This window comes from Equus caballus, chromosome 2, assembly GCF_041296265.1.
Source record: "Equus caballus isolate H_3958 breed thoroughbred chromosome 2, TB-T2T, whole genome shotgun sequence".
NCBI classification, from domain to species: Eukaryota; Metazoa; Chordata; class Mammalia; order Perissodactyla; family Equidae; genus Equus; species Equus caballus.
This window is the reverse complement of record NC_091685.1, coordinates 65,934,894-65,961,347: the sequence shown is the minus strand read 5'-3', so window position 1 is coordinate 65,961,347 and position 26,454 is coordinate 65,934,894. Positions and strand designations below refer to the sequence as shown.

Genomic DNA, 26,454 nt, shown 5'->3' with positions numbered 1-26,454 from the left:
TCAACTGTTTAAGGAATCATGGGATGAGTCAAAGGTATTTGAAGGATATACTTAAGGCTTTTCCTAAATGTGTTTTGAGAAATTCTATTTTCACAGAATGATAGATATCGGTGGAAACAGGTTTTTGTAGAAAACTAATTTAGAGGAATGCTAGAGATTAAGCAAGGCAGAACAGACTTCTTTGCTGAATATTTTTCACATCTTTTAATATGCTAGTATGTGTTACTATCTCAAGGAGGCTGTGATTACACAGGGCTCTGGGGAACACCCTTTGGGAAACTCTGATAGAATTCCTTCATCAATTCTCTCATGAAGCACACTAACTGGAAAACAGCAGTGCGACCACTCATGTGGGAATAAGTCACCATGGCCATAGTGACATATAGTCTCCTTATATATTTAATTAACCACTCATCCATGACACTTACTGTCTTCTTATACAAATAATACTAGTTATTCGTAATCTTTAAGATCTGTGGAAAACTGATGGAACTTCATATGAGGCGACAGAACGTTGGGAGATAAGGTCACCTCTTCATTTCTTTATATTCTCAATCCGGGCATTCTCTTAGTCAGGGACCTTCTTCTTCTTCTTACCAGATAGAATTCATTTGCCTAATTTGTGAGTCATGTGTTCACATTTGGTGACATGATTATTTCTCTGGGTTTTCAGTGAAACGCAGCAATCACTAACTGGCCACCCTTCACCTCTTAGAAACACGCTTGTCAGAGAGAGACTCCAAAATGGCGGCTCCCACAGCCTAGGCTCCTTAGAGCCATCCTCATTTCGCCTCACGGACTCTGAGAATTCCAAGACTTGGTAAGGGACTTCCTGAAGGCATATAATCCATCTCTAGCCCCAGGAGAGGCCTCATTAATCCTCATAACATCCTGTCTGGGCTGACAGTATGTAAGAGGTGGCTGAGTCCTATTCTTATCCACTCCCCGCCTCCCTCAGCCCCGAGCGGCATCTCCCCTGTCTCTCAGAGCTCCCTCTCACATTTCTCAGGGGAAAAGAATTGGGTGAGTGGGTGTGGGAGGTTTAAATCAGAGCAGAAAAGACATGGAAGAATGTCCCATCGATCACAGAACGTTAAAAACAAGACCCAAGGGGATCGGAGAGACCTCTTCTTTGGCAGCCTTTAAGAATATAGACATTGATTTCCTGGAACATTTATTCCTAGGGAAGGAGCATAAACAAAATAACTCTTGAAGGTCCCTTCCACATGGGGCATCACAACTGAGTTGGTTGACCACTGCTCTCTCACGAGGATGGGGAAGGGAAGATGGTGGGTGGAGGTAGGATTGAGGACAAGCAGCATTTCCACAATGGCCTTGTCGATTCATTCATTCCCTAGATAGTCACTGAGTGCCTGCCACGTCCAGGCACTGCTTAAGGCCCAGGGGATGCAGCAGGGAGCAAGGTGGCTGGCTCTCTCCAAGCATCTGTAGGGTTGTCCCAAATTCTGAAACAAAGATAGCTTGTTCAACAAACCATTTTTAGGGCTACTATTTGCCATGTTAGGTGCTAACTTTAATTTTCTTTTAGTTTTTTTGTTGTGGTAAAATATACAGAACAAAACAGTTGCCGTCGTAACCACCGTTAAGTGTACAGTTCGGTGGCGTTAAGTGCATTCATAGTGTTGTGCACCATCATCATCATCCATCTCTAGAACTTTTCCTCTCTCCAAACTGAAACTCTGTACCCTTTAAACACTAATTCCCCATTCCCTCTTTCCCTAGAAATCCCTATTCTGCTTTCTGTCTCTCTGAATTTGGCTACATGTGGACTCACATGGTATTTGTCCTTTTGTGACTGGCTTATTTCACGTAGCGTGATGTCCTCAATGTTCATCCCTGCTGTAGCCTGTATCAGAATTTCCTTCCTTTTTAAGGCTGAATAATAAGCCGTTGTATGGATAGACCACATTTTGTTTATCCACTCTTCCACTGATGGACACTCGCATTGTTTCCACCTTTTGGCTATTGTGTCTAATGCTGCTGTGAACATGGGTACAGCCAACTTTAATTTTACTTTCGTGGTGTGGGCATGCAGCACGTCCAGGAGGAGAAGAGAGGGGAGGCAGCACCCCCGAATCGCACCAGGCAAAGTTGCCTGACTGCAGAAGTGTTTTGTAGCTGCAGCCTTATTCCAGCAGATCTGAGAGGCGGGAAATGGAAGGTAAGAGACTCCATGGCAGATCCTGGACTCATCTGAGGTGGGTCTTGCAAGTTCAGGGGAAGAGGCGACCTATGGAAGGAAATCTGGAGCAGGACATGAAGTGACCTGGGGCTCTACCTCCCCTCCTCGTGGCTGAGGCTGGGAGAGCAGAGAAAGTGAGCTGAAGGGCAGGTAGAGACCACTCTGTAAGTGGACAGACAGGCTGGTGGAATGGAAATGCTGAGTCTCACCTGCTTCCAGAATTCCCACAAACTACAGTCTGCAAACCCACTAGACTGGCTGTGGGAGTCCTCGTTGTTAGTTGGGGATTTTCCAGACCCCTCGTTTTCCCATCCAGGCATCTCTTGCCACCGCTTCTTTACTGCTTCCTCTAAGACACGTGCAGAGGAAAAGAAATGAGAGGAAATGTAAATCTTTTAACAGAAATTCTTATGAATGGTCCTGACCAAGGAGAGGAGATCAAAATCAAAGTGTTTTAAGCATCCAAAGATTTCAATTTATTAATCAATCACTAGGCAATTATTTCCTGACTCTACAACCCTCACAAGCAGCTGGAGGCTGGGGTAACGGGCCTGGGATCCTGGGTCTGGTCCAGGGGGAGGTTCAAGGTGAGGGGCGGGCCCAGCTGCGGCAGTTTGAAGAACACTGGGAAAACAGATGGGGTGATGGGAGAGAGGAGAAAGGCCTCGAGCCAAAGGACCCAGAACAAACATGGCCACAGGAAGACAGGCACAAAGAACTACAAGTTTATTCACTTAACAATTATTTGCTGAGCACTTACCATATGCCAAGCCCTGTTCTAGGCCCAGGGACACAGCAGGGAAGGGAAGCCACTGCTCTCGGGGAACTCACAATCAGGCGCTTTGCAAATGTTGAGTGAATGTGGGTGATTTCTAGGATTTCTGGGTTCCCTCAGACCTAGTGGGTCAGAATCTTTCCTTTCCTCTCTCTCTCTTTTTCTTCTCTTTTATGTGTTAATTAATTAATCAACTAATCGATTGTGGGACTGTTAAGTAGGAGAGCAGGGGGGTGTTGTAGACATGGTGTCGCCCTTGATATCATTGACTTCGTGTGGGAATTGGAGGGAGAGGCTAGGAATCGCGCTGGCGTCATCCTTGGTGGCAGAGCGCTGCCCCAGCGGCTGTGAGTTGAGCGTCTTTGTGGATGCCACGACTCTGATCTGGGTCACCTGGGGCCTGGCTGACACAGGAGCTCAGAGGCTGGCACAATTGTCCAGAAGAAAACCAAAGCAGCCCTCGCCCAAAAGACTGCTCCCTGTTAGGGGAAAAGACGTACCCAAAATGGCTTGAAAAGGAAACAGGGCATTATTTTACAGGGGGAAGAAGGAACGAGTCCAATTTTTAGAATTACAAGAAGTTGGAAAATGTGCATGGAATAGGGGCTTAACCCACAGGACTAAGGAGGTAGTGAGAGTATTTAGAAAGAGTAGTAGGAAGAAAGGCAAGAATTTTGGTGTCAGAAAGACCCAAGCTGTGGTCCAATCACAGCTGATTGTTTTGCTAATTAGTCCTCAGTTTCCTCATCTATCAAATGGGACTAAGAATAGGACCCACTTCGTAATTAAGTCGTAGGCAGAATTAAGTAGCAGGATCAACCTGGCGTGCGCTGCCCACAGGAAGACTGAAGAGGGAAGTCAGGGATCTGGACCGTGGGGATGCTGGGAGGAGGGCTGACGAGCCTGGCGTGTGGAGGGCCTGGCACACAGTAAGTGGTCCTCGAGCATCATCGATTAGCATTGAATTAGGACTCACATGTTGGAGGCTGGCTCCATCCCCGGGGCGTGGCCCAGACGCCCAGACTGGTCACCTCATCCCTTCTGTGGACAGGGAAGGGAGGACGGAGGGGGGTCAGGCCGGGTGAGACTGACCCAGGGCTCAGTTGCGGAAACGCTTGGCTACTTGAGCTTCTGAAAACAATGCAAATAACGCGTGAGAACTTTAAATTGATGAAGCGTTTACTTGTCCCTCATCTCATTTATGTGAGATTGGCGGAGCAGACATTGCTGTGATCCCCATGCTGGGACCAGGATGCTGAGGCTCAGGGAGGTTGAGGGCCTGCTCGAGGTCCACACAGCTTGTGAGTGGGTCTCTGACCTGAGCCAGTGAACCACAAGCTCCGCAGCCTTCGGGAAGTAGAGAATGTTACTGGGCCGCACATCTCTGCAGGAGCCGTTCAGCTTCAAAGTCCTGTAACTGCATCACAGCATTCTCTCCACTGAAGGTACCACAGACCCGGCTGCCTCTGTGGCCCATCCGAGGGGCCTTAGCATCTTGGGAAAGGACTTTTGGAACGGGCAGAATTCATAGTGGGAAAGTGCTGCCTAGTACTGAGTGCTTTTCTGTGCCCGGGCACTGCGCTGGGCACCAGACAGTGCAATGCTCACAACCATTCCAGGCTAAGTAGAGAGGAGGTATTATCCTCAATTTGCAGAAGAGGAGACTGAAGTTCACAGTGGCCCCATGGAATTCAAAGGAGTATTTAGGGGAATACCAGGAGTAAGTAAACCAGAGGGGCAGTAATCTGGGAAAGGAGGCCTCAGAGAACATCCCTTAACCCACCATATGCACCATATGCCTTGGGCATACCTGTGGCATGCTGGGTCCTTGGGTCAGGCCCTCCTGTGCTGTGATGCTGCCATCCTCGGCCAGGATCGAGCCCCCGCCCCAGGCCTGCGGCTCCCGGTAGAAGGAGAGGTGCTTCCTGGCTCATGCAGATTTGCTGCGGATGCTGTCGTGTCCTTCTCGGTTGTGTCCATCTCAGTGTTTACACCATTGTCTCTGAGATGAGAGCCTCGAGCTTCCAACACAGCCCCCATCAGCAGGGGGTGAGGAGAGATCGCGGATGCCTGACCAGCTGCTGGCCCCAGACTGACCCCCGTGACCCCACAGTTATCACAGGGAGACAGTCCTGCGGTGGGCCCAGGACCACCAACGATGCAACCAAGACAAGGATGGGGGTGGAGCAAAGCGGGAAACTAGGGGAGGGTCCCTCAGGCCCCCAGACCTGTCCTGGTTCCACACGAGAGTGTAATAAATGCCCCGTGCTTGAATGGACAGTAATCCAAACACAGGCTAACATCCACCGAGGCTTCACACACATCACCCCACTTATCCTCACAGCAGCCCTTGAGGGAGGTACCGTGATTATCCTGGGTCTGTAGCAGAGGAAACAGATGTACGTGGCAGAGAGAGGGTTAATACCTTGCCTGGGGTCACTCCCCACCTGGGAAGTGACAGCAATGAGATTGTAATCCAGGTGTGTTGGTCTCCAGAGCCCCTCAGAGCCCTTACCTCACTCTACTCCCCTGGACAGAAGCCCACTCGAATTCCCGACAAGGCTTCCCATCAGAGTCTGGGGTCAGGAATCCTTGTGGATCGTAAGGAGCTCAGACAGATGGGGGAGGAGAGGGTTGAGCACTTTCAGGGTCAGTGGGTAGATCGCCCAGTGCCACTCCCACCCCAGCTCCACTCCCAATGGGACGCCACCCTCGACCCACAGCACGTTAGCGTCAGCACTCGTCCAGCCAAGGGGAATGGAACTTGTCCAAGACCATGTGTCCCCTCCTCTGGGTGGGGTGGTGGTAGTGGTAGTTGTAGCATCTCTTGGGTCTCAGCCATTGTCCCAGTAAGGCTGATCCCAGTTGCAATTAAACTCAAGGGACAAATCATAGAATCCTTGGACCAGAAAGGGGTCATTTCCTCCAGCCTCCTGTCTCCATCTAGTTTTTTAAAAAGGTTTCTCCAAATACTACTAGGTTGAACCATAAGAAATTGCTAATATTCAAATATTTTTCACCAACAAAAATGGTGGTTTCATATGGTCCAACCTAATACTTGAGAGTGTCACACTGACCCAATAGAATTTGCTGAAAAGCCCCTGGTTGGAACTCTGAAATCATACTTTACTCCAAATCCTTTCTCACCAGCTGACTGTTCCTGGCATGGTGTTCTCCAGAGCCAACTGTGTTGTGAGAAGCTGGGTCCCAGTCCTGCCAACCTCTCCAACTACAGAATAGTTTAAAGGGTACTAGACTGGAAGTCTAAAGCCACGTGACTTTGGGCAATTCACCCACCTTCATTGAGGCTAGTTTCTTCATCTGTGTCTTCCTGCAGGGTTTTTTTTCTTTTACCATTAAGCCAAATGGTGTATGGTCCATGAGAATTATCTAGCTCCAAGCCAGGCACTCAATTGGTGCTCATTAAGTGTGTGTTGGGTGAATCTGAGTCACCAAGAACAATGTTCAGCTCAGAAAGAGTCTCCACAAAGGTGGATGTCCCAGAATCGACACTTGGGTACCAACCACTCCCGCCCCAGCTCCATGGCTGGAGGACACCCTGCAGGAGCCTGAAGCCATTGGTGGCTACCACTTGTGTCTGCTTTGGCCTCTCCATCCATCTCCTTTGCTCCACCTCTTCGACCAGCCTGCCTGGATGTTGTTTGCCAGAGGCCTCACAAATGTGTTTGAACCTGCTGGTGGGGGCTCTGGGTTGAGGAGATTGGTGCCCTATACTCTAGTCATATCCCTTTAAGACACACCCCCACAACCCACCCGCCCCTCCCTAAAGCCCACATCCCCACACTATGGCACACTCACCCCAACATGCCCCATCCTTCCTTGAGATACCCACTGCATGGTTACAACCACCTCCACAACACACCAATCCCTCCATGACACCCCACTCTCCCATAGCCCACTGCTCTTTGATTTTTTTTCTGGACCCCTGGGGAGGGGTCCCCGCACTTTCAACCACCTGGGAAAGGATCCCGGTGGAGTGGAGCAGAGTCACACGGGTCTCTGGGAGAACTAACAAGTTGGTGACATTTCCCCAAATCAGTTCCTCTAAGTCTTGGTCGTCATCTCCAAGAGCTGGGGGATGCTGGATGAGGGTTCTAAGCGCCAGCCCTGCTCTCGGTATTCTCAACAACCCTAGAAGACGGAACTACTACAATTTTCACGAGTAAACTGAGGCACAAAGAATTTAGGTAACTTGCCAGAAGCCACACAGAGATTGGGCCCAGGTCGAAGAGATGAGGGGAACTCTGAGGGGTCTAAGGGTCCTTTCTATGCTGAAGCCTGGAACAGCTTCCTCCACTCACAAATGGCGTGAGGACCCGGGAGGGAGCTGTAGTTTCATAAGCAAGAAAGGATGGAGCTAGAGCAAGTGCCAAGTCTCTGAAAATCCAGGTGGCTTCTCCAAAGATCAGAGGTTCCTGCTCCCTAAACTCAGGAAGGGCTTTCGTCCAGAATTTTCCAAAGCTCCCCCAATCCTGGGCTCCCTCACACTTCTCTGAGATGCCATACAACAGGATCCTCCTTCCGTTCAGCCGTGCCGACTATTTCGAGTGGGGCAGAGACAAGCCTGACTCATGGGAGCTGTGTGTTGGAACCTTGGAGATTTTAAAACTAAGACTGTCCTGATACCTCAAGGGATATGACGTTGCTCGAGGTCGGCTGATGGAACTGCCAGTGAATTGCTTTCAAAGAGTAGAAGATTCACAGTGGGCACGTTCTGAAGGTCTCCGGAGGTTCTTGGAAGCCTTGGTGAGTTGTCTCTCCCACTGGGGTGAAGTCTGTCCCCTGCAGTCTCACTGACGCTTGTTTGGCCAATCCCAGCTCCTCAAGGAGGGTACCAAGGACACCCCACCTGGGCTAGTCAGGATTCTAGATAGTGTTGGAAGAAACCTAAAAGATCATCTAAACTTTCCTCTTAATTTTACAAATGAGGCGCAGAGATTGACACAAATGATGATGAAGATGATGACACCACAGCTCCTGACACCCATTTACTTGACACCCAAGGACATGACATACATTGACACCTCCTTTACTCCCACAGGTGTTTTTACTATACCTATTTTACAGATGAGAAAAGTGGGGCTGGCAAGTGGCACAACTGAGATTCAGAGAGGCCTGTGGTACCATGAAGCCCTGTCAGGTCCTTGTTCCCGTGAAGTGCTCTTTCCACCCCACCCACTCCCTCAAAAAGGCAGGAGACACAAATTCTCAATGAGTGGGGTGCAAGTTTAACGGCATTTATGTGAGCCACTCCCAATGGAGAGGGTCCCTCACCCACTGCCAAGCATAAGGCGGCAGAATGAGTTACCGCTGGGGTGAGGGCCACCTGGGAGACCCAGGGATGGAGCTGATGAGGTCCTCTGGGACCCCCTGCTTTCCATGGCAGAAGTCCATGCAGGAGCCCAGGTCCAAATCCTGGTCCTACCACATATATGCTGGCACTCCAGTACGTACCTGTTAGGATGGTGTAAAGATTAAGAAGAAAAAAGAACAGGCCCCCTGCCTAGCCCAGTGGCTGGCCCATAGTAGGCATGCAATGAATGCTAGGCACCATTACTGTTACAATAGGAAGAGAGGGCAGTCTGAAGAATGTCACCGGATGTCACAGTACTGAAGGGAGGAGATGCTGGTGGTAGGAAGTTACCCCCCACCCCCACTCCATTAGCATGCTTGCCTGGGCTGAAGGGAGGGGGCTAGGTCACCACTGACCAGCGCCAGTCCCCACAGCTTGTGATGCGTGGTCCCCCAACCTCCCACCGGCCTCCCTCGGTGCAAGGATGATAAGCTCGGTGATGGCACATTAAAGGCGTGGCGCAGGGCTGGGAGGCCGCTGATAACCTGGTGGGCGGCACTATCTGGAGAGGAAATGGGCTGGAACTGGGGGGTAGTAGATGAGGCCTGAGTCAGGAGGCCGCTTAGAGCCCCAGGGCGGGACCCAACCCTGGGGGTCACGTCATCCATTCTCCGCCACCAGGCACAATTGCACCCAGCAATCCATCACTGACCCCTGCCTGGCTTTTTTCTTCTCCAAATGCATTAATGCATTCTCATTCTAAAAGACTCGAGCAATGTGGAAAGACAGCATAAAATGTGAGTGCCCTCCCTTATCGACCTTTGTCCCATTAGACGCCTGCCCCCCACGCCCAGAGGTCACACAGGCTCTCTTTGGTGGGTATCACTTGGGTCCCTTTGCTGCACATGTACATACATAAGTGTGTGTGCGCGTGCGCACGCGTATGTGTAGATTCATGCTGTATGTGTTTTCCTGCACCATCCCCCCACTTGACATGTCTTGGGTATGCTTCCATGTCAGTACCTATAGAAGTGCCTCATTCATTTCGATGACAGAATAGTAGTCCATAAGACAAATGTGCCATAATTTACTTATATCTTTCCCACTGTTGTACTTTTAAGCTGTTTTCAATGTTTGTTGTTTGCTATAACAAACATGTTGCTGTGAAAGGTATTGTACACATATCTCTGAGAACAAGGACATGTTTTAGTGTGGGATAACATTCTGGAAGTGCAACTGCTCCATTACTAACTATATGCATCCCAGATTTTGAGGTGTACTGCCAAAAATGCTCCCCAAAAAGGCTTCATCAAATTACACTCCCATCAACACTTGATGACAGTAAAAATTTTACCACATCATCACCAATAGTGTTACATATGAGTAGCACTGCCATTTCGCCATTCTGATGACAAAAAATAGTGTGTTGCTATTTAATGTGCATTTTTCCATTTACTGCTGTGGCTGGGCGCCTTTCCCCAGGTCTATTAGCTGTTTGTAGTTCTGTTTCTGTGCGGTGCCCACGTCTTACCATCTGTCCATTTGTGTTTGGGTGTTTAGGAACAGGAAGGACTCCCTAAGTTTTCTTTGCAGGAATCCTTTGTTATACAGGTGCTGCAAATATTTTCTCCCCGTCTGACACTTCCTCTTAACTTGTTCACATGTCCTTCATGAGGTTCTTGTCTGTAGGATCTTATCCTATGCTTCTGGATGTTTAACCCACATTTCCCCCAGGAAATCTAGTAAAAGCATTAACAGTTACGCTTCCATTGAATGTCTGTGGCACGCCAGGCTTTCTGCAGGGGACTGGAGAGGCACCTTCTTGTCCACTCCAGGCAAGGCCTCTGATGAATGGACGCACTTGATGAGTAAGGAATCAGGCTCAAGGAGTTGGCTGAATTACAGGCCACACAGCTGAGCAGTTGGTAAGTCCTCAGAGCCTTGACCACCTTGCTCTTTACTTCCTGGTCTCAGCCCTCTTTTCCCAGGTGGCTCAAACCATCCTTGCCTAAGCCCTGATTGAGCATGTTGCTTTGACTTGATATATTACGATCTATGGGAGGTGGGAAAAGAGCAAAATAGTGACTTGTCCTCATTCATTCATGTTTGCAACAAATATCCATTGAGCACTTTCTATGTTCCTGGCCCTGTTCCAAGGTCTGGGGACATAGGAAAAACACACAGCCCAGCGCAACAGAGGGGACAGTCTAGCCAAACCATTCCTCGCTTTGCTTTGTCATTTGCTCACTCATTTAATAAATATTGGTGGATAACCCAGGATTCAGGAGGCACTGCACATTTTTCTTAATCTCAGGTGTGGGGCACGGGGGCAGGGTGGGCCTGCTGTTTAATGCTAGGGGCTAGAAACGAGTATGTTGATGTCATCAGACGTCCCATGGGAGCCTTCCAGGCAAGGAAGAAACAACACAATCAAGGAATAATGCCAACGATGAAAAACTTGCAAGATTCTATGATTCAGTCTCCTCCTGGGTGCCCTGGTCTGGTTAGCTGTGTGTGCAGGCATGCTCACCCATGCATGCACATGTGCACACTCACATGCACACGCCCCAACCCTCTTGTCCAGCCTCCAGGATGGAGAACATGTGTTCTATTTGCTCTCTGGAGAGCAGAGAGCACACAACCCAGCCACTGTCTGTGCAAAGCCATGTCCTGGTGGTTCACGGGAAAGGCTACTCAGTCCAGAGCAATGAGCAGGAGGCTAATTTTAACCAAGAGCCACAGAGTGACCTTGGCACAGAAGGAAAGGCTCCAACAGAGATGCCCCCAGATGGTACCCTCGCCCTTCCAGAAGACTTCAGGCCGAGATTAGGGGACCCCCCTTGCCCTCCTGGCCCGCTTCCTCCCAGGCGATGCTTTCAGCCCACAGGCGGCAGTCCCTGTTCACCTCATCCGTCCTCAGTAATCTGCCTTCAGACCCCTTGGGACTGGCTCCCATCAGCCCCTGTCAGTCTCTGCTGCCCACAGCGACCTGGTGGCCCAGGGGCCAAGCTGCTGATTGGAAATAGAAGCGGATGGGATGGGAGTGGACAGGCCCAGCTCCCACACTGACTCTCAGGTGACCCCAGGAAAGAGGCTGTCTGGCTCAGGCCTCGATAGGGGAGCAGAGCATGCGTGTATTGACATCATACCGGGTGCACAACTCTGTACCTGAAGCCTTACGTACATTATCTCAGTTCGTCCCCAGCTTTCCTCTGAGCTAGGTACACTCACGTCTGTTTTAAAGATGACGAAACTGACACCCAGAGAGTTTAAATGACTTGCCAGGGATTCCACAGCCAGTAATAGGCAGAGCCTAGAGGTGAAGTGAACACAGTCTGATTCCAAAGCCTGCTCTTCCACAACACCATCTGCACTGGGAAAGGGGGAGGCCAGAGGGGTATGGGCAAAGTCCCCGCCGGAGTCCCGCAGCAGCTGCAGCTCTGCCTCCAGCTTGCCATGTGGCCGGCAGCCTCAGTCTTAGCTCCCTCCCTCTCCCGGGGAACTCTGGCTGGCAGAGGCTCTGCACGGAGACTGACCTGGGTTTGTGTCCCAGCTGTATGAGCTTGCAGGTGACCTCACCACTCAGCGCCTTGGGTTTCTCATCCACAAAATGGGACTAGTAACAGAATCGACTGAGGGTGGCCACGAGGGCCAAATGGAGCTGTGTGGAGCAGAAGCACAGTACCTGGTGCCTCACAAAGGGAGGTGGCCCTGCCCCCAGCATCCTGGATTGTGAGCACTGAGGTGAGAGCTGCTCCCACGTGTGAGGGTGTATTCAAGGGCTCTTTGGGAGAAGGTTCTTGTCTTACTCATCGCTGTATCCCTTCGGGGTCAAACGAGGACCTGAGAGGTCACAAAGTCCCTACAGATGTCAGTTAGACATTTTCCCTGCATACCAGCATTCTGCCCCTAAAATTGTAGCTTTTCCCCGTTATCTCCTGGACATTCCCTGATGGCTATTTTTAGGTCTTTGGCTGACGTCAGGCAGAGTTGTTACTCTGTGGATCCTCAACAGCGTCCCTGACCTCACCCCGGGGGACTCTGGCCACTTCACCTCTCCAGGGACTGCGGTTACTGTCTCATGTACAAGAATCCCTGATGCCCGGTGGCCCCCATCAGCACCAGATGTTTCTCTTCCTTGCTTCTTTTCCACCTGGCGTTCACAAACCTTCCTGTCATTCTTGCGGAATGGTTTGCTTAACCTTATTAAAAGGATTGCTCCACGAGGGCCACTCAGCAGGCCCTGTGTGGGTTGTGTCCACCCTGTTCCTCACTTCTCAAAGCACTTTTAATCTCAGTGCCATTTGCTGGGTCCCTCACATGCTGGGCACAGAGCCAGGAGCTGAGCATTGGCATCGGGCCCCTTCCCCTCTCTAGTGATGCGATGTGAGCGACTGGCTCAGCATCTCTGCCTGCCTCCTGTCCAGAAGGAAGAGAAATGAAGTCGGCCACACATCTGAGAGGTTGCTGGGACGAGCACCCAGGTGACACAAAGCAGGGGAAACCCCTTTGTAAACTGTTGAGTGCTGTGCCTTTGCATGTCCCTGTTCTTACGAGTAACTGTTTTCAAATCTCTACAGTCTGTTCCATTAAATAAATAGCTATTCTGGCATGGTTAAGCAATGCGGTTTTCCAGGGAATCAACTAATCTGATTAATATAAATATAAATAAATATAAAGATTTCTATTTTTGGAAAAATCTGGAGTAAACTAACATCTGCTTACTAGGAAACCCAAGTGAGTCAGGGCGGACAGAGAAAGGACATGGCCAAGCGCCTGGAGGGCTGGGCCCGGTGTGTGGACTCTGTGAGGCTGTGGGTCCTTATCCAGGCCTCAGTTTCCCATTTGTGAGGTGGGGAGGGTGGAGAGAGCATTAGACTAGAAGACTGATTTTCAAAACAATTTTAAAACCATACTCTGTTCAAATAACCCTTGTGAGGCAGCTGAAGAAGTGAAACAGACGCGAGAGAGGCCACCGGGGTTTGAAGCAGGTGGGGACTTCTCCTGTCCCACCCCCATCCCACTGTGAGCTTCCTGTGCCTGAGACCCCATCGGAGAGGCCCAAGGCCCGGAGGAGCACAGTTTGAAACATCTGGACCAGAATCTCTCTGGAAGAATAATCAAGAACGGTGAGTCCTCACTCTCCCACTTACCGGCTGTGTGGCCTTGGGCCAGTTACCCACTCTGTGCCCCAGTCTCCTCATCTGTAAGATGAGGATCGTGGGACTACCTCTCTGGGCGGTTGTTGGCACTTTATACTCACTGAATGCTGACTGATCATGAAGGTCCTGTTCAGCCCTTTAGGATTCTAAACATGATATCAAGATTGGCTCTCTCTTTAACCCAGAAGAATTTAGGAGCTCAGCTTGGCTGTGGGGCGCCGACAAGCCTATGTCAGAGGTCTGCTGCTGTCTCTGATCTGCCTGTGGGTCACAGTGGCCGCTGCCTTCTGCTCTCTCTTTGTCACCTCTATGGCCGAGTGCTCCAAAGTGGACACCGTTCTTTCCTGTGATGACTGAGATGCTATGTGTCAAGCAAATCTTTGGGAACATTTTGAGACCGAGGTCTGAGCACCTGATCTCCAGGACGCAGACCCACCTGGTGACATCTTTTGAGAGTCTTGGGCAAGTTCCAGGACACACTGAGCAGCGCCGGGGCATACTCACCCAGGGGGAAAACGGAAAGGCTTCTGCCCAGGGTGGAGTTCTGCCCCCGCCCCAGGCACCTCCAGCCAGCAGGGCCCTCTCAGCCAGGCCTGTGAAGCCCCTTACCCCAGTGTCCAGTGGGAAAGAGCGGAACTGCAGAGGCATCCATCAAGAGAGGGTTGTCATGAGCACTGATGGGACAAAAACCCTGGAAAATTAGACTCACCTGAAGGTATTTCAAAGAAGGCTGTGGCCCTGTTAGCCCAAAGTTGAAGAAATGTGGGTTATTACTATTAAAAGGACACTATACCTCACACTCATTAGGATGGCTACTATCCAAAACATAGGCGACATCAGGTGTTGGCGAGCATGTGGAGGAATCAGAGCCCTTGTGCACGGTCGGTGGGAACGTAAAATAGTGCAGTTGCTCTGGAAAACAGTATGGCAGCTCCCTAAAAACGTAAAACTATAATACTATATGATTCAGCAACAGGTCTTGAAGAGATATTTGTACACTCATGTTCACAGCAGCATTATTCCCAACAGCCCAAAGATGGGAACATCCCAAATGTCCATCGACAGATGAATGGATAAACGAAACGTGATATATAAAATAAAAAATGGAATATCATTCAGCCTTAAAAAGGAAGGAAATTCTGACACGTGTTACAACATAGATGAACCTTGAAGACATCGTGCTAAGTAAAACAAGCCAGTCACCAAAGGACAAATAGTGTACGATTCCACTTACATGAGGTTCCCAGAGTAGTCAGATTCACAGGGACAGAAAGGAGGGTGGGGGTTGCCAGGGGCTGGGGGCAGAGGGCACCAGGGAACTGTTTAATGGGCCAGAGCTTCAGTTTGGGGAGATGAAAAAGTCCTGCACATGGATGGTAGTAACGGTTGCACAACAATGTGAATGTCCTTGACACTACTGAACACTTAAAAAGTGCCTAAGATGGTAAATTTTATGCTATGCATATTTTACCACAATTTAAAAAAAACAACAGCATGAAGCCCGGGGAAACTTGAATACTACTTTTAAAGAACCTGAAGGATTATGTGGCAGGGCCTTTTATAAAACAAATTATTAGAGACAGTTTTGTCTTTTGTGTAAATCTGGATTTTCCCACGTAAGTGTGCTTAAAGCTGGTCCACTGGTGTTCCAGCTCAGTTCTGCATCATTCTTATTTGTAGATGGGAAGTTTATTCACATCAAGTTTTCTTGTTTTTGAAACAAGAATGTACTGACCCCTGCCGTGTGCCTAGCTCTGGGCAGGTACAGTGGAAGATACAGAAGAAGAAATAATTATCACGTTTAGGTGTTACTATTTGTCACGGGTTGAATTGCCTCTCCCCCAAATTCCTCTGTTGCAACTGAGAAAATTGAGGCTCAGAGGACTTAAGTTACTTACCCAAGGTCACACAGCTGAGAAGTGCTGGGGGAACCTGGGTCCTTGACTTCAAACCCCATGTGTTCTTTTGGCAGTTCTGCCCCCAGGGAGGAGGCAGTAAGAAAGTAGACAAAGAAAACTCACAGCCACAAATACAGAACAAATGCTGAGCGGACAACTAGAAACCCAAGCAGAAGACACAGCACAGAGGACACGGGAAACCCAGGTAAGAGTGTTGGAGGCTAGAGATCGGGGTCTTTGAAGGCCTTTCTTTGGGGGCTGTAATAACAATAATAAGAGCTGACACTTCTGAGCATTCACCGTAAGACAGGCGCTGTGAGAAACGCCTCACATGTACTCTTTTTCTAAACCTTGAAACAAGCCTGTCATGTAGGTGTCATTAGTATGCCCATTTTACAGATGAAGAAACTGAGGCTCAGAGAAGTCAAGCAAAGTGTTCAAGGTCAAACATTCTGGAGAGGAACTGCTTAAATTCAAACCCAGGTCTATCTGACTCCAAAGATCTTGCTGTTACTCATTTTAGAGTAACACTGCAAATGTGTTCTGGCTGTGGGGAGGGAGAGCGAAGGGACAGCAGAATCGCCCTCGCAGGCAGGCGGGCAACTGGAGTCCGAGGCTGGGTGCCTGCCTCACCAGGGTTCTGGGTGAGGGGGCAGCAATTGTAGCTCCAGGGGTCTCAGGCCTGGACCACCCTTCCAGCATCCTCACACGGGCAGATTCTGGTCAGGAGAACATGCCCTCCACAGCCCTGAATAACCTCCCCTCCCACTTGGGAGACAAATGTTGCTTTTGCCCATTCATACTCTCTGTCTCTGTTTTTCTCTGTCTCTATCCCTGTGTCTCTCTGTGTCTCTGCATATCTGTGTGTCTCTGTATATCTGTCTGTCTTGCTGCGTCTCTGTCTCCATGTCCTCTCACACTTCGCTTTCTGGCTGGGAACTGGAAGGCTCCTGTCCTTTATAAACTTTACTGGCAGCAGGACCCTCCCGCTCAGCTCTGGGCACCGCTAAGGCAAGTGCGCCTCCTCGTGGGGAAAAGCCTCACTCACGGGGCCGTCAAGCTTTGGCTCCAGCCTCACCTTCCCCGGGAAACCTCCAGGGGGAGCCGGAGGCGGAGAAGGGAAAGTGCCTGCCTTCCCTGACAATGTTCCTCCGAGTATGCCGGGTCTGGTGGGTTTCTTTTCTAGTTCCCCCAGTTGTCAGTTGCATGTCAGAACCGGCAAAGCTACAGGCATGAGCTGGTTCTGCAATTCCAGGACCTGTGTATCAGACTGGCCCCCAGGTGACTTGCGGCCAGCCTTCCTGGGAAGGGTACTTCTGAACCCCACAGAGCCTGGCGAGGAGTTCCCAGTCCTGGCTGGGGACATTTACAATGTGCTGAATTCCAGGGCCCACCTGAAATCCTGGTGCAGGTATTTTTAAACGTGCTCCCACCCCGTCATCTCTCCACTTCCATCCCACCGTGATTCCAATGTGCATCCGGGGTTGAGAACCACGAGTATCACTTAGGATGCTGACAAAAGATGAAGTTTCCAGATCCTGCCTTAGACCTGTTGCATCAGAATCTCAGAGGGAGAGGTCTACAAACCTGTGTTTTAAAACCAGGAGCAGAGGTGATTTTCATGAATAGTGAGGTTGGTGAAGCACTGGGTGAGCCCTTTATCTTTACGGGAAGGCAGTGGGGTCCAGGGAAGTGATGAGCCAGCCCAGGTCTTGCAGCTCATGGGCAGCCAGGGCCCAAGTCCTGGAAACCACCTCAGAGGGATTGTGGGAGGCGGGAGGCGGGAGGTGGTGGCCAGGCCGGGAGTCAGGTGGCTGAGCTGGAAGGAGGCACTCATTCCTCATCCTACTGACAGCAGCTCCCTCCCCAGCCCCACCTCCACAGGCACCCTCAGGTGGTCTCAGGGCCCTTCTCAGCCATGGGCCCCACAGGCTCAGATTTGTCTCTGCCTGCTTTTCCTGGCACGGGTTTTCCAGCTTAGTTCCCACCAGCAGTGCCCCTCACCCCAGATTCTGAGCCAGGCAGCTCCAATTCCCGGAGATGTCTTTCTTCCAGCACCTGGTCTGACCAGGAGATGGGAGGAGACTGGGGGGATGGGGTGGGGGCACTAAGACCCCAGGGCAGGGGGGGAGGCGGCTGAGCTGCGTTTTTTGCCTGAGACACTCAGCAGCCGGCTCCTCCAAAGAGCCCTGAGTCCCTGGGGGAGGTCAGAGGCAACGCTCTGGAGGCTCCTTGCACGGATGGACCCGGTTCCCTGCCCAGGGGGCCCTCCACCCCTGCATCCTGGACCACAGGGTGGGGAGGAGATCTGCTCAAGCCCCAACTTGACCACATGCCCCCAAGCCCCCGCACCCCCAGGTTCCACCGCTGAGCCCGCCTGGCCTCACCGTGCAGACACCCCCTGCTCCTGAGAGGGCTCTGCTCCCCATGCAGCACTTATGGCAAGGGGCTGGGGGTAAGGAGCCAGCTCAAAGCCCAGGTCCAGAACTGGCCAGTTAAGAGCTTCTGGAGAAGCCCGAGGGTCTGCAATCTGCAGGTTTCCTCATTCGTGGAAAAGAATGTAGGCATGAAAATAATGGCGACGCCTCCCTCCCTCCCACGGCTGTCTGAGAGCCCGAAGTACTGAATGTGCTCTGGAAACAGCAAGTGCCTACAGACCTGCGTCCCTCTCTGTCAGTCATCTCGGTTCCCCTGCGGAGACCGCTCCTCTATGAGGTTCTCCCAGCCCAGACCCCTTTCCGTGCTGCCACAGTCCGGCAGCTCTGCTGGGCCCACACCTCCATCCCCATCCTTAGGAGCAGGGAGACCTCGGGAACACCACGGAAGCCCTCTGTGCCCCGGTTTCTTCCTCGGTTCCTGGGGTGGTCCTATTCCTACCTCCTTGGGTCATCACAAGATCAGAGTCAAAACATGGCAAGTTGGTGGCCAGAGGCTGAGAGAGAGGGAAGGAAGGATGGCCAGGTGGAGCACAGGGGATTTTTCGGGCACTGACACTGTTCTGCACGACATTGTAATGGTGGACACACGTCATTACACATTTGTCCAAACCCACAGAATGTACCACACAAAGGGTGAATCCTAATGTAAACTACGGGCTTCAATTAACAATAATGTGTCCACAGTGGCTCATGAATTGTAATAAATGTGCACTATTGCAAGATGTTAATAATAGGGGAAATGGGGGGGGCAGGAGTGAGGAGTAAACGGGGATTCTCTGTACCCTCCGCTTATTTTTCTGTAAACCTTACTGCTCAAAAATTTAAAATCTATTATAAACAAAACAAAACAAAAAACATGACAATTGGTGTTACCATCCCGTGGTCATCCGCTCACTGTTGGTGTGCCGGGTCCCCGGACACGGCGCCCAGGACGCTGTCCCTCTGCCTGCACCTGCGCCCAGCAGGCCCTCCAACATGGTCCGCTCAGGCGCCCGGTGAGCGAAGGACCCCCAGGCTCGGACCCGAGGCCGAGGATGTCTGAGGGCAGGGCGCCACCTGCTGGCCCTGCTGGAGCCTCCCCGGAAAGGTCTGCGCAGTGCCCCGGGGCTGGGGACTTGGTCTCCCCGGGAAACCCAGTGCCATCCGCGAGTCCCTGGCGGCGCCACTCAGGCAACCGCGTACGTCAGGGATGCGATGTCCAGCCTTGTCACCAGTAACGACGCGGAAAACTCAGATCTCGTGACTTTATTACGGTAGAGTCCCAAAGTGCTGGAGCGCAGTCTAGGTCTGGGCCCCGCCCAGAGCGTCTCTGCGCGGCCGTCTCGGGGGACCCAGGCCCGCCTCGGGGGACGCGGCCCGCGCAGGTGGGAGCCGCGGGACCCCGGGGCCCTGCGGCCGACCTCTCGCTTTTGGCGCCAGCATAGGGAAGCCTTATATGATGACACTTAAGAGTGTCTCTTATTTGGAACACTCTGAACATCTTACGCGGGTTAACTAATGTAATCTTCATGAAAAACATCCGAGGTAAGTACTGTGATGGCTCCTCCCTGTCGTACAGATGAGGAAGCGGAGGCACAGAGAGGCGAAGTAACTTGCCCAAGGGTACACAGCAGAGAAGAGTGGGACTGCGATTGAATCCGCTCTGGGGTCCGTGCTGTGACCAACCGGCCAGGCTGCCTCTATCTCTAGTTTTCTCATCTGAGAAATGGGCGTCCCTGTCCCTCCCTGCCTGGAACAACACCCGCGAGGTGGACATCCCTCGTGGGTTCTAAGGTCGGGCCACAGGAGTGAGCCGTCCCCGGCCGCGAGGCTTGGCCGGCTGAGCCCCGGGCGACGGAGCGCGTCCCCGAGGGGCCCTAGGGCTGCGGCTCGTACTGCCGCTCGGTGGCCGTGTAGAAGTCCCCCAGCACCGACTGCAGGAAGTCGAAGGTGGGCCGCTCCTCGGGCCGACTGCGCCAGCACTCGGCGATGACGCCGCGGTACAGCTCCGGCGGGCACGAGTCGGGCCGCGGCATGCGGTAGCCGCGCTCCAGGCTGCGCACGACCTCGGGGTTGCTCATTCCTGGGGAAGGGGGGAGGGACGCAGGGCGCGGCTGAGGGGCGCAGATCCCGGAGGCACAGAACACTATCTCCTCCCTGGCGGACGCCCTGCCCGCCCGGGCCACCTTTAAACACCCCGCGATTTGCTTTTCATTGCTCAGTGATCGGCTGTGAACGAGGCTGCAGATTTTCGCCTTAGGGCGGGGCCGTCCCTCCGTGGCTGGGACTCGATCTCGCTTACCTGTGGCTGCGGGGCGTGCATCCCTGACTGGGCAGGTGCTCCGTGAAAAGGCACCAGCCCGCGGAGAGAGACCGCTAAACTGCCCAAGCCCCTTCTGACACGGTGTGGGGGGCGGGGGGGAGATTACCATCAGATCGGGCTCTCCCGAGGTGTAAGGCCAAGGGAGGGACAGCCTGGCCTCAGCTGAGAACAAACCAGTTGGGAGTAAACTTGAGTTCAGACCCGGACCTTTTCTTAATTCGAGGTTTGGGGGCTCACTGATCTCTGCTGGATAAAGGGGACACAGCCTGTTGCCAAGAGCAATGTTGAGAGGGGAGGTAGAACCCCCCTGCCCCCAGAGTGGCATGCCTGCTCTCTGTCCCCACCGTGGGGGCTCCATTCTGCCACTATGCAGGCAGCGCAGGCACCGAGGATGGGATATCTGCCACCACAGCCATCTCAGGACAGCAGGGAGCCTGAGAGCCACTGCAGGACGAAGCCACCTACCTGGGTAGGGGACACGCCCATAAGTGACGATTTCCATCAGCAGGATTCCAAATGACCACACATCTGCTTTGATAGTGAACACTCCAAAATGGATGGCCTCGGGGGCAGTCCACTTGATGGGGAACTTGGCCCCTGTGAGACAAGTCCAGAGCAGCTTTGTGAGGCCATGACTGACTGCCCCTACACCCCCCACTCCCTGCTTCCAGCTCCCTGCCCCCTTTCCCTACTTGGCAGGACTTGGCGAGATGTGTCCAGGGAGTCACTAAGACCCACTAGGACACCAGACCAGGCATGTGCAGACTCTGGGGGTCCGCAGCACGAAAGAAAGGACAGTATGGACACAAATACCACGCCCGTCACCCTTTCTGGGGCTTTGCCCAGTGGGCTCCCTGGGCAACCAGCATGTGCTTCCATCTGGGGGAGAGTCCTTTCCACCTCCCAGGGGCCTCGGTTACTAACAGGAACCCATGGCCTGGGCAGTCACTCTCGCTTGTCCCTGCCTCACTTAAACCCTTCCTGCAAGAAGGAAATGATGATGCATGACTTCTGTACCTCCTAGGGTCACAGTGAGGAAGGAGTCAGACCCTGCTGCCCCCAAAGCCCTGAGGGTGGCTGCAGCCCTGCTCGGCAGACGGAGGGAGTAAAGCTCAGCCCTGGCTGACCTGCCTTGCCTGACTTTCTCAGTCTCCCCAGCCAGCCTGGAGTTCCCTCAGGGAACCGGCTGCACTGATCCTTCGGTTGTATCAATGGACTAGTGGGCTCAGCTAACACTGCTTGCCAGCTTGCTTGATAATGCACCTGTGCACTTCCAGTCCTCTTGTGAAGAGGGTTTCCACCTCGGTTATACTAACAAAGTAAAGCAGAGCAGAAGCGCTATGGAAACCCTAATTCAGGTATAACGTTTTGCTGCTCACGCTTTAGAACAGTATTTTCCAAAGTTTGTTCTGTGCAACTCCAGCTTGGGAGGTTAATAGAAGCTAAGTGGGAAAAGTATTTGGGGTCAAATTAGTTTGGGAGACGCCAGGTGAAGTCAATTGTACACTGTTTCTTTGCTGCAGGACTTCTCAGTGCCTTTAATGTGCTGGTGTGCATTGGGAATCTCCAAGGGGGCCTGGATGGACTATGCAGTATCTCTAAACCTACTTCATCACAAAGCCATTCCTCATGAGGCACCAGTGCTCTGCAGAGCACATTTAGGCAAATGCTGATAGAGCAGAGGGTGAGGCCGGAATTGCGGAAATCACACAGCTCCCCATCTCTTCACGCATGGCTCTGCTAGGTAGTGACAAGGGGAAGTCCGAGGGGGTTGGGGAGTAGGGGAAGGTAAGGCCCATGGTCTCCCTTGTGGTTGGGGGCTCTGCTCACCCTCCTGGGCAGTGTATTCATTGTCGATGATCCGGGCCAAGCCGAAGTCAGCGATTTTGCAGCACAAGGTCTCAGAAACCAGGATGTTGGCCGCCCTCAGGTCGCGGTGGATGGAATTCATTTGCTCGATATACGCCATTCCTTCGGCAATCTGAAGGGACAGACCACACAGTGAAGGACAGCACGGGGACCTCCATGCAAGGTTTGAGCCCGCCCAGCATGCCCTGCACAGCCCCTATGCAGGAGAGGAGAGCCCTGCCTGCCCTGACTGCCAGCCTGCTGTGGACCCAGCCTTCCTCCTCTCCCAGCCTGGAGGGAACGCTCTCGGGGGGTTGCTTTGTGTTTCTTTTGGTAGGTGCATGGGGGTGGGGCGGTGCTGCCGGGGAAGGAGCAGATTCTCGGGTGGAGCGGAGGGATGCTTCAGCTGCTCCTCACCTGAATAAGCTCTAAACCCCATAGAGTACTCTAAGAGCCCAGAAAGGCAGAGACACTGTCATGAGAGCCGGGGCCACCCGTTCCCCTCACCCACCCCTCCTCTCCTCCGAGTGTCCCAGGGGAGGAAGACAGCAGAAGGAAGGCAGGAGAAAAGCAAGTCTCTCAAGAGGGGAGGAAAGGCTTTCACATCCTTGGCAAGTTGGAAGCATTGCTCCTGGAGCAGGAAGCCCTGGATTGACAGCGCTGGCCCCTGGCATGTTGTTCAAGCTCCCTGAGGGGTCACTGTCCTGACCAGGAGCATGAGGGAAGGGGTCCCCAGGGCACGGAGTTGAGGGGAGCCTTAGATGAGACATGTGGCCAAGGGCCTAAGCCAGCACGGCCGCATGGCGGGTGCTCAGGGAGTGTGCACAGAATCCCCATGGAACAGAGGTGGTAAAAGAAGAGGAGACCTCATTTCTGTCCCCAGTCATCAGCTCTGGGCCAGGAATAGCTGTTTGTGCTGTTCTCATGCCTTTTAGCAGAGGAAAATAACCCAGGCTTTCTTCGCTGCACTCCCAGTTAATGGATGAAGAAACTGAGGCAGAGAATAGAAAGCCAGTTTACCTCCTCAGACCTGTTACGGCAAGAAGCCAGGACCGGAACTGATACTACGTCTCCTTATGTTTCCATCCTTTGGTTAATTCATGAATCCATTCACTCGTTCACTCATTTTATTTACTCATTCGCTAAGTCATTCCATCAATATACATTTATTGGTCTGGTACTGTGGGGACTATAAAGCCGAATACCAAATATCTTATATCTGCACAGCATTTAGCCGTACTCATCCTGTTAACAAATATGTAGCAAGCAGTACTAGAAATACAGGGAAAAAAAAATGTTGAGTAGGACCCAGATCTGCTTTCAGGAAGAACCTATGGCACACAATGCTAATGAGGACACACGGGCCAAGTGCTCTCAAGCACTTTCCTGTCTAGGGAAAATTTAATAGAAATGACGCTTGTCTGGGGTCAGGGACGTTGATTAGGACTCTCCCAGGTGAGAAGAGAGTCCAAGGCAGACGGGACAGCCAGGCAAAGGCTCCTAGGTGTGCAGGACATTGGAGAGCTGCAGTGTGGCTGCAGAGTAGGGCACATGGGGCTGTGGTTGGAGCGGAGCTTTGCATTTCATCCTGAGAGCAGGACGAGGGGCTCCCAGAAGGACGCTGAGAGTGTGTGCGTCGTGTGTGGGTGTGTGAGTGTGCATGCAGCGAGTTGTTAGCTTGATCAGCATGTGCTTTAGAGCTGTTCACCTGGGAGGTTCTGATTTTCCCGTTTCCTAATCCTCAGATTCTCGACCGTAATACCTAGATATAAACTCAGGTGATTTTTCACATCCTTTGCTCCTGGGTGACCCAAGATTTCTCAAGAGATTGAATAAGAGACAGAGAAGAGGGAGAGAGGGAAAAGAAAGCAAGGAAGAAAAGCAGTGGGCAGGCTCATCACTGTCAGGTGGTTTGAAACCGGTCACAGCGTTAATTTTCCGAGACCACCTCACCAGCCTGGTCTGTGCTCACCTCAGTGGAAAAAAGTCGTCAGGACAGAGTTCCTGCACTGATACTAAGAGCAGATACGCTGGCCGAGGCGGGCAGGGGGTGTGCGGGGCGTGGGGAGGCTTCCTCTCTGCGGCCGGATGTGTGTGTGTTCCTGTGTCTCACAGGCTGACCACAAACCAGAGCTTTTCTGCTGAGAGTTCCAATTTTAACAGATATGTGTTCTTGGGGCCACCAGACATGTTTTCCTGCCAGTTAGAGCCCTCAGCTCAAATCCCTGGGGAGGAAAGCTCCCTCCTCTCCATTTTGCTCTTCGCCTCACGATGTCTCATGAGTCACCTGCTCCAGAAGGCATTTGTGGGCACCATCTGAGGAAGAGATGAGGTTGCCACAGAGCACTTGCCTACGTGTTAAATGGAATTCGTGCGAACCCTCTGGTTTTCCTGCCCCATCCTGTCTCCTTCTTAGTCTGTAATAGAACCTACCTAGTGCCATCATGGCTGCTCAGAAGAAAGACTACATTTCCCAAGATCCCCTGCAGCTAGGTGTGGTCAGGTGACATGATGGCTGAGGGTGTGGGGATGTAAGAGCAAGTGTGGTGGATGATTTCAGGGACAGGTCTCTAAAGAGGGGAAGGTGGGCTTTCGTCCCGCCTTACTTCTTCCTGCTGGCTGAGAAGAGGACACGGTGGTAAAGTGTGAGGAGCCATCTTGGTCAATAAGATGACATGCTAAGAGACCCTGCAAATGGCAGAAACCTGGGTCCCTGTGACTCTGAGCGGCAGACCCACCTACAGGCCCCAGACTGCCCACCTCTGGATGTTTGCACAGTGAGGCCATTATTACTTTGGGTTTTCTGTTCTTCACAGCCCAGCCTAAATCTAACGGATACCACTGCTAAATAGTTGATTCTGGTAAGCCGCAGGGCATGGACGAGAGGGCCTGGGGGCCGGGGCCTGCAGGATGGCATGGAAACTCTCGAGCCCCGTGCACTTGGCAGCTCACAAACCTGGGCCGACATGTCGATCAGTCGTGGGAGGGACAATTTGCTACCTTCGTCTGTCTTCAAGAAATCCAGCAAGCATCCTAAGGAAAGAGAAGTTGCAACTGCACTTCTGCAAAGTGACCGGACCCTGGCCTGGCAAGCTTCTCCCAAGTGTGGCTGCTCCCCACCTAGGGGCAGGGAGGAGGTGGCGCTCTCTGGTGCACAGAGAAGAACCCTGCCCCCAACTGCAGAGCCTGCTGCTTTACAGATATCCCCTTCTCAGTCCTCACGGCACCCCAGGAGGCAGCTAATCTGCTCCCAGGTGTTCAGAGGAAGTAAAGTTTCAGCCAGGGTCCGAGGTCGCACAGCCAGGGAGCGGGGAGCAGATCTGCTCCTCTGATGCTAAGTTGAGTGCTGTTCCAGCACGACGTTCCAGAGTGTCCTCTTGCCCCTTCACCCTCTGTTGTTCTGCCTCGGGGGACCAAGGGTGCAAGAAAGTACCAGAATGGAGGGACTCATCCCCTAGGGTTTGATGCAGGGGACAAATGCAGCTCCTCCGTGGCATCTAAGAGCTGGGAGGGACACTCACATAAGGTGTGGCTAAGAGGTGAGCAGGGGAGCCGTTGTGCCCCCCTTCAAGGTGGGGCCCTCTTCATGGTGACTTTTAAGGAACTAAATTAGTATGGCACATTAGGATCCTGCAGGAAGCAGGGTCACAGGAAGAGTGAGGGGGTCAAAGGCTGAGGCCCGACCCCAGACCACACCATGGACCTCAGAGGCTACCTTGCCCAACATCTCTTTTCCTCCATGTTGTAAATATTCAGACGGCTGTGAAAGGTCTTGTGGCTTGTAAGTGGGAGAACTGGGACTGGACCCCATCTCTGGGTGCCCAGCCTACTGCTCTTTCGACTTTGCAATGCTCTGTCCTCCCCAGGGGCCCTCAAACTGTGCTGGACACAGAAGATGCACTCCAAAAATGTTGGTTGCAATGCTCCTGAACTGAAGACACAGCCCTACAAGAACCATCTACCTGTCTTGTTTCTCACCATCCTTCCCTCCTGCCCCCTGTGCACATGGAACACCCTAGATCTGCAGGATGTCGGCTAACGGCTCCAGCCCACGGCTCAGTGACCCCCTGCCAGGCAAACCCACTGCAGCAGATGAGCTTCCTCAGCCTCCTAAACCTGGACCCCCCCCCCCACCCCGTCCCCTTCTGTCTGAGGGACCAGCCCCGCGCAGGGTACCACCTCTGGCCATGTACTCCGTCACAATGTAGATGGGCTCCTTGGTGACCACGGCGTAGAGACGGACCAGCCTCTCATGCTGCAGAGTTTTCATCAGGTTGGCCTCGCCCAGGAAGGCCTCCGGAGACATGGTTCCCTCCTTCAAGGTCTTGATGGCCACTTTCACGTTGTTTTTGTAATAACCTGAGCCCAGGGTGAGGGGGAGAAAATGAAGAAGCCATTCGGAAGACCCAGAGGCTGTGGGAGGTGATCTCTTAACCAGAATCTACATAAGCTTCCAGGAGCCTCTAGGATCCCAGAATCTCTATTCTGTAGGTGGGCCTAGGAAATGGCCCTGG

The 26,454-nt window shown here is 52.3% G+C and overlaps 1 protein-coding gene across 9 annotated transcripts in view; it reads right to left on the bottom strand.

Moving 5' to 3' along the window:
• Positions 1-19,020: 19,020 nt before the first annotated feature.
• BLK (BLK proto-oncogene, Src family tyrosine kinase) overlaps positions 19,021-26,454 on the bottom strand; it is an 86,615-nt gene continuing 79,181 nt past the window's right edge. For all 9 annotated transcript variants that reach the window (XM_070261312.1, XM_070261315.1, XM_070261311.1 and 6 more), the window contains 5 exons: positions 26,120-26,299; positions 24,897-24,973; positions 21,923-22,073; positions 20,558-20,689; positions 19,021-19,852 (listed from right to left, as the gene is read on the bottom strand). In XM_070261312.1, the coding sequence (XP_070117413.1) occupies positions 19,647-19,852; positions 20,558-20,689; positions 21,923-22,073; positions 24,897-24,973; positions 26,120-26,299 (746 nt within the window). In that variant the 3' untranslated portion in view covers positions 19,021-19,646. The remainder of the gene's footprint in view (positions 19,853-20,557; positions 20,690-21,922; positions 22,074-24,896; positions 24,974-26,119; positions 26,300-26,454) is intronic.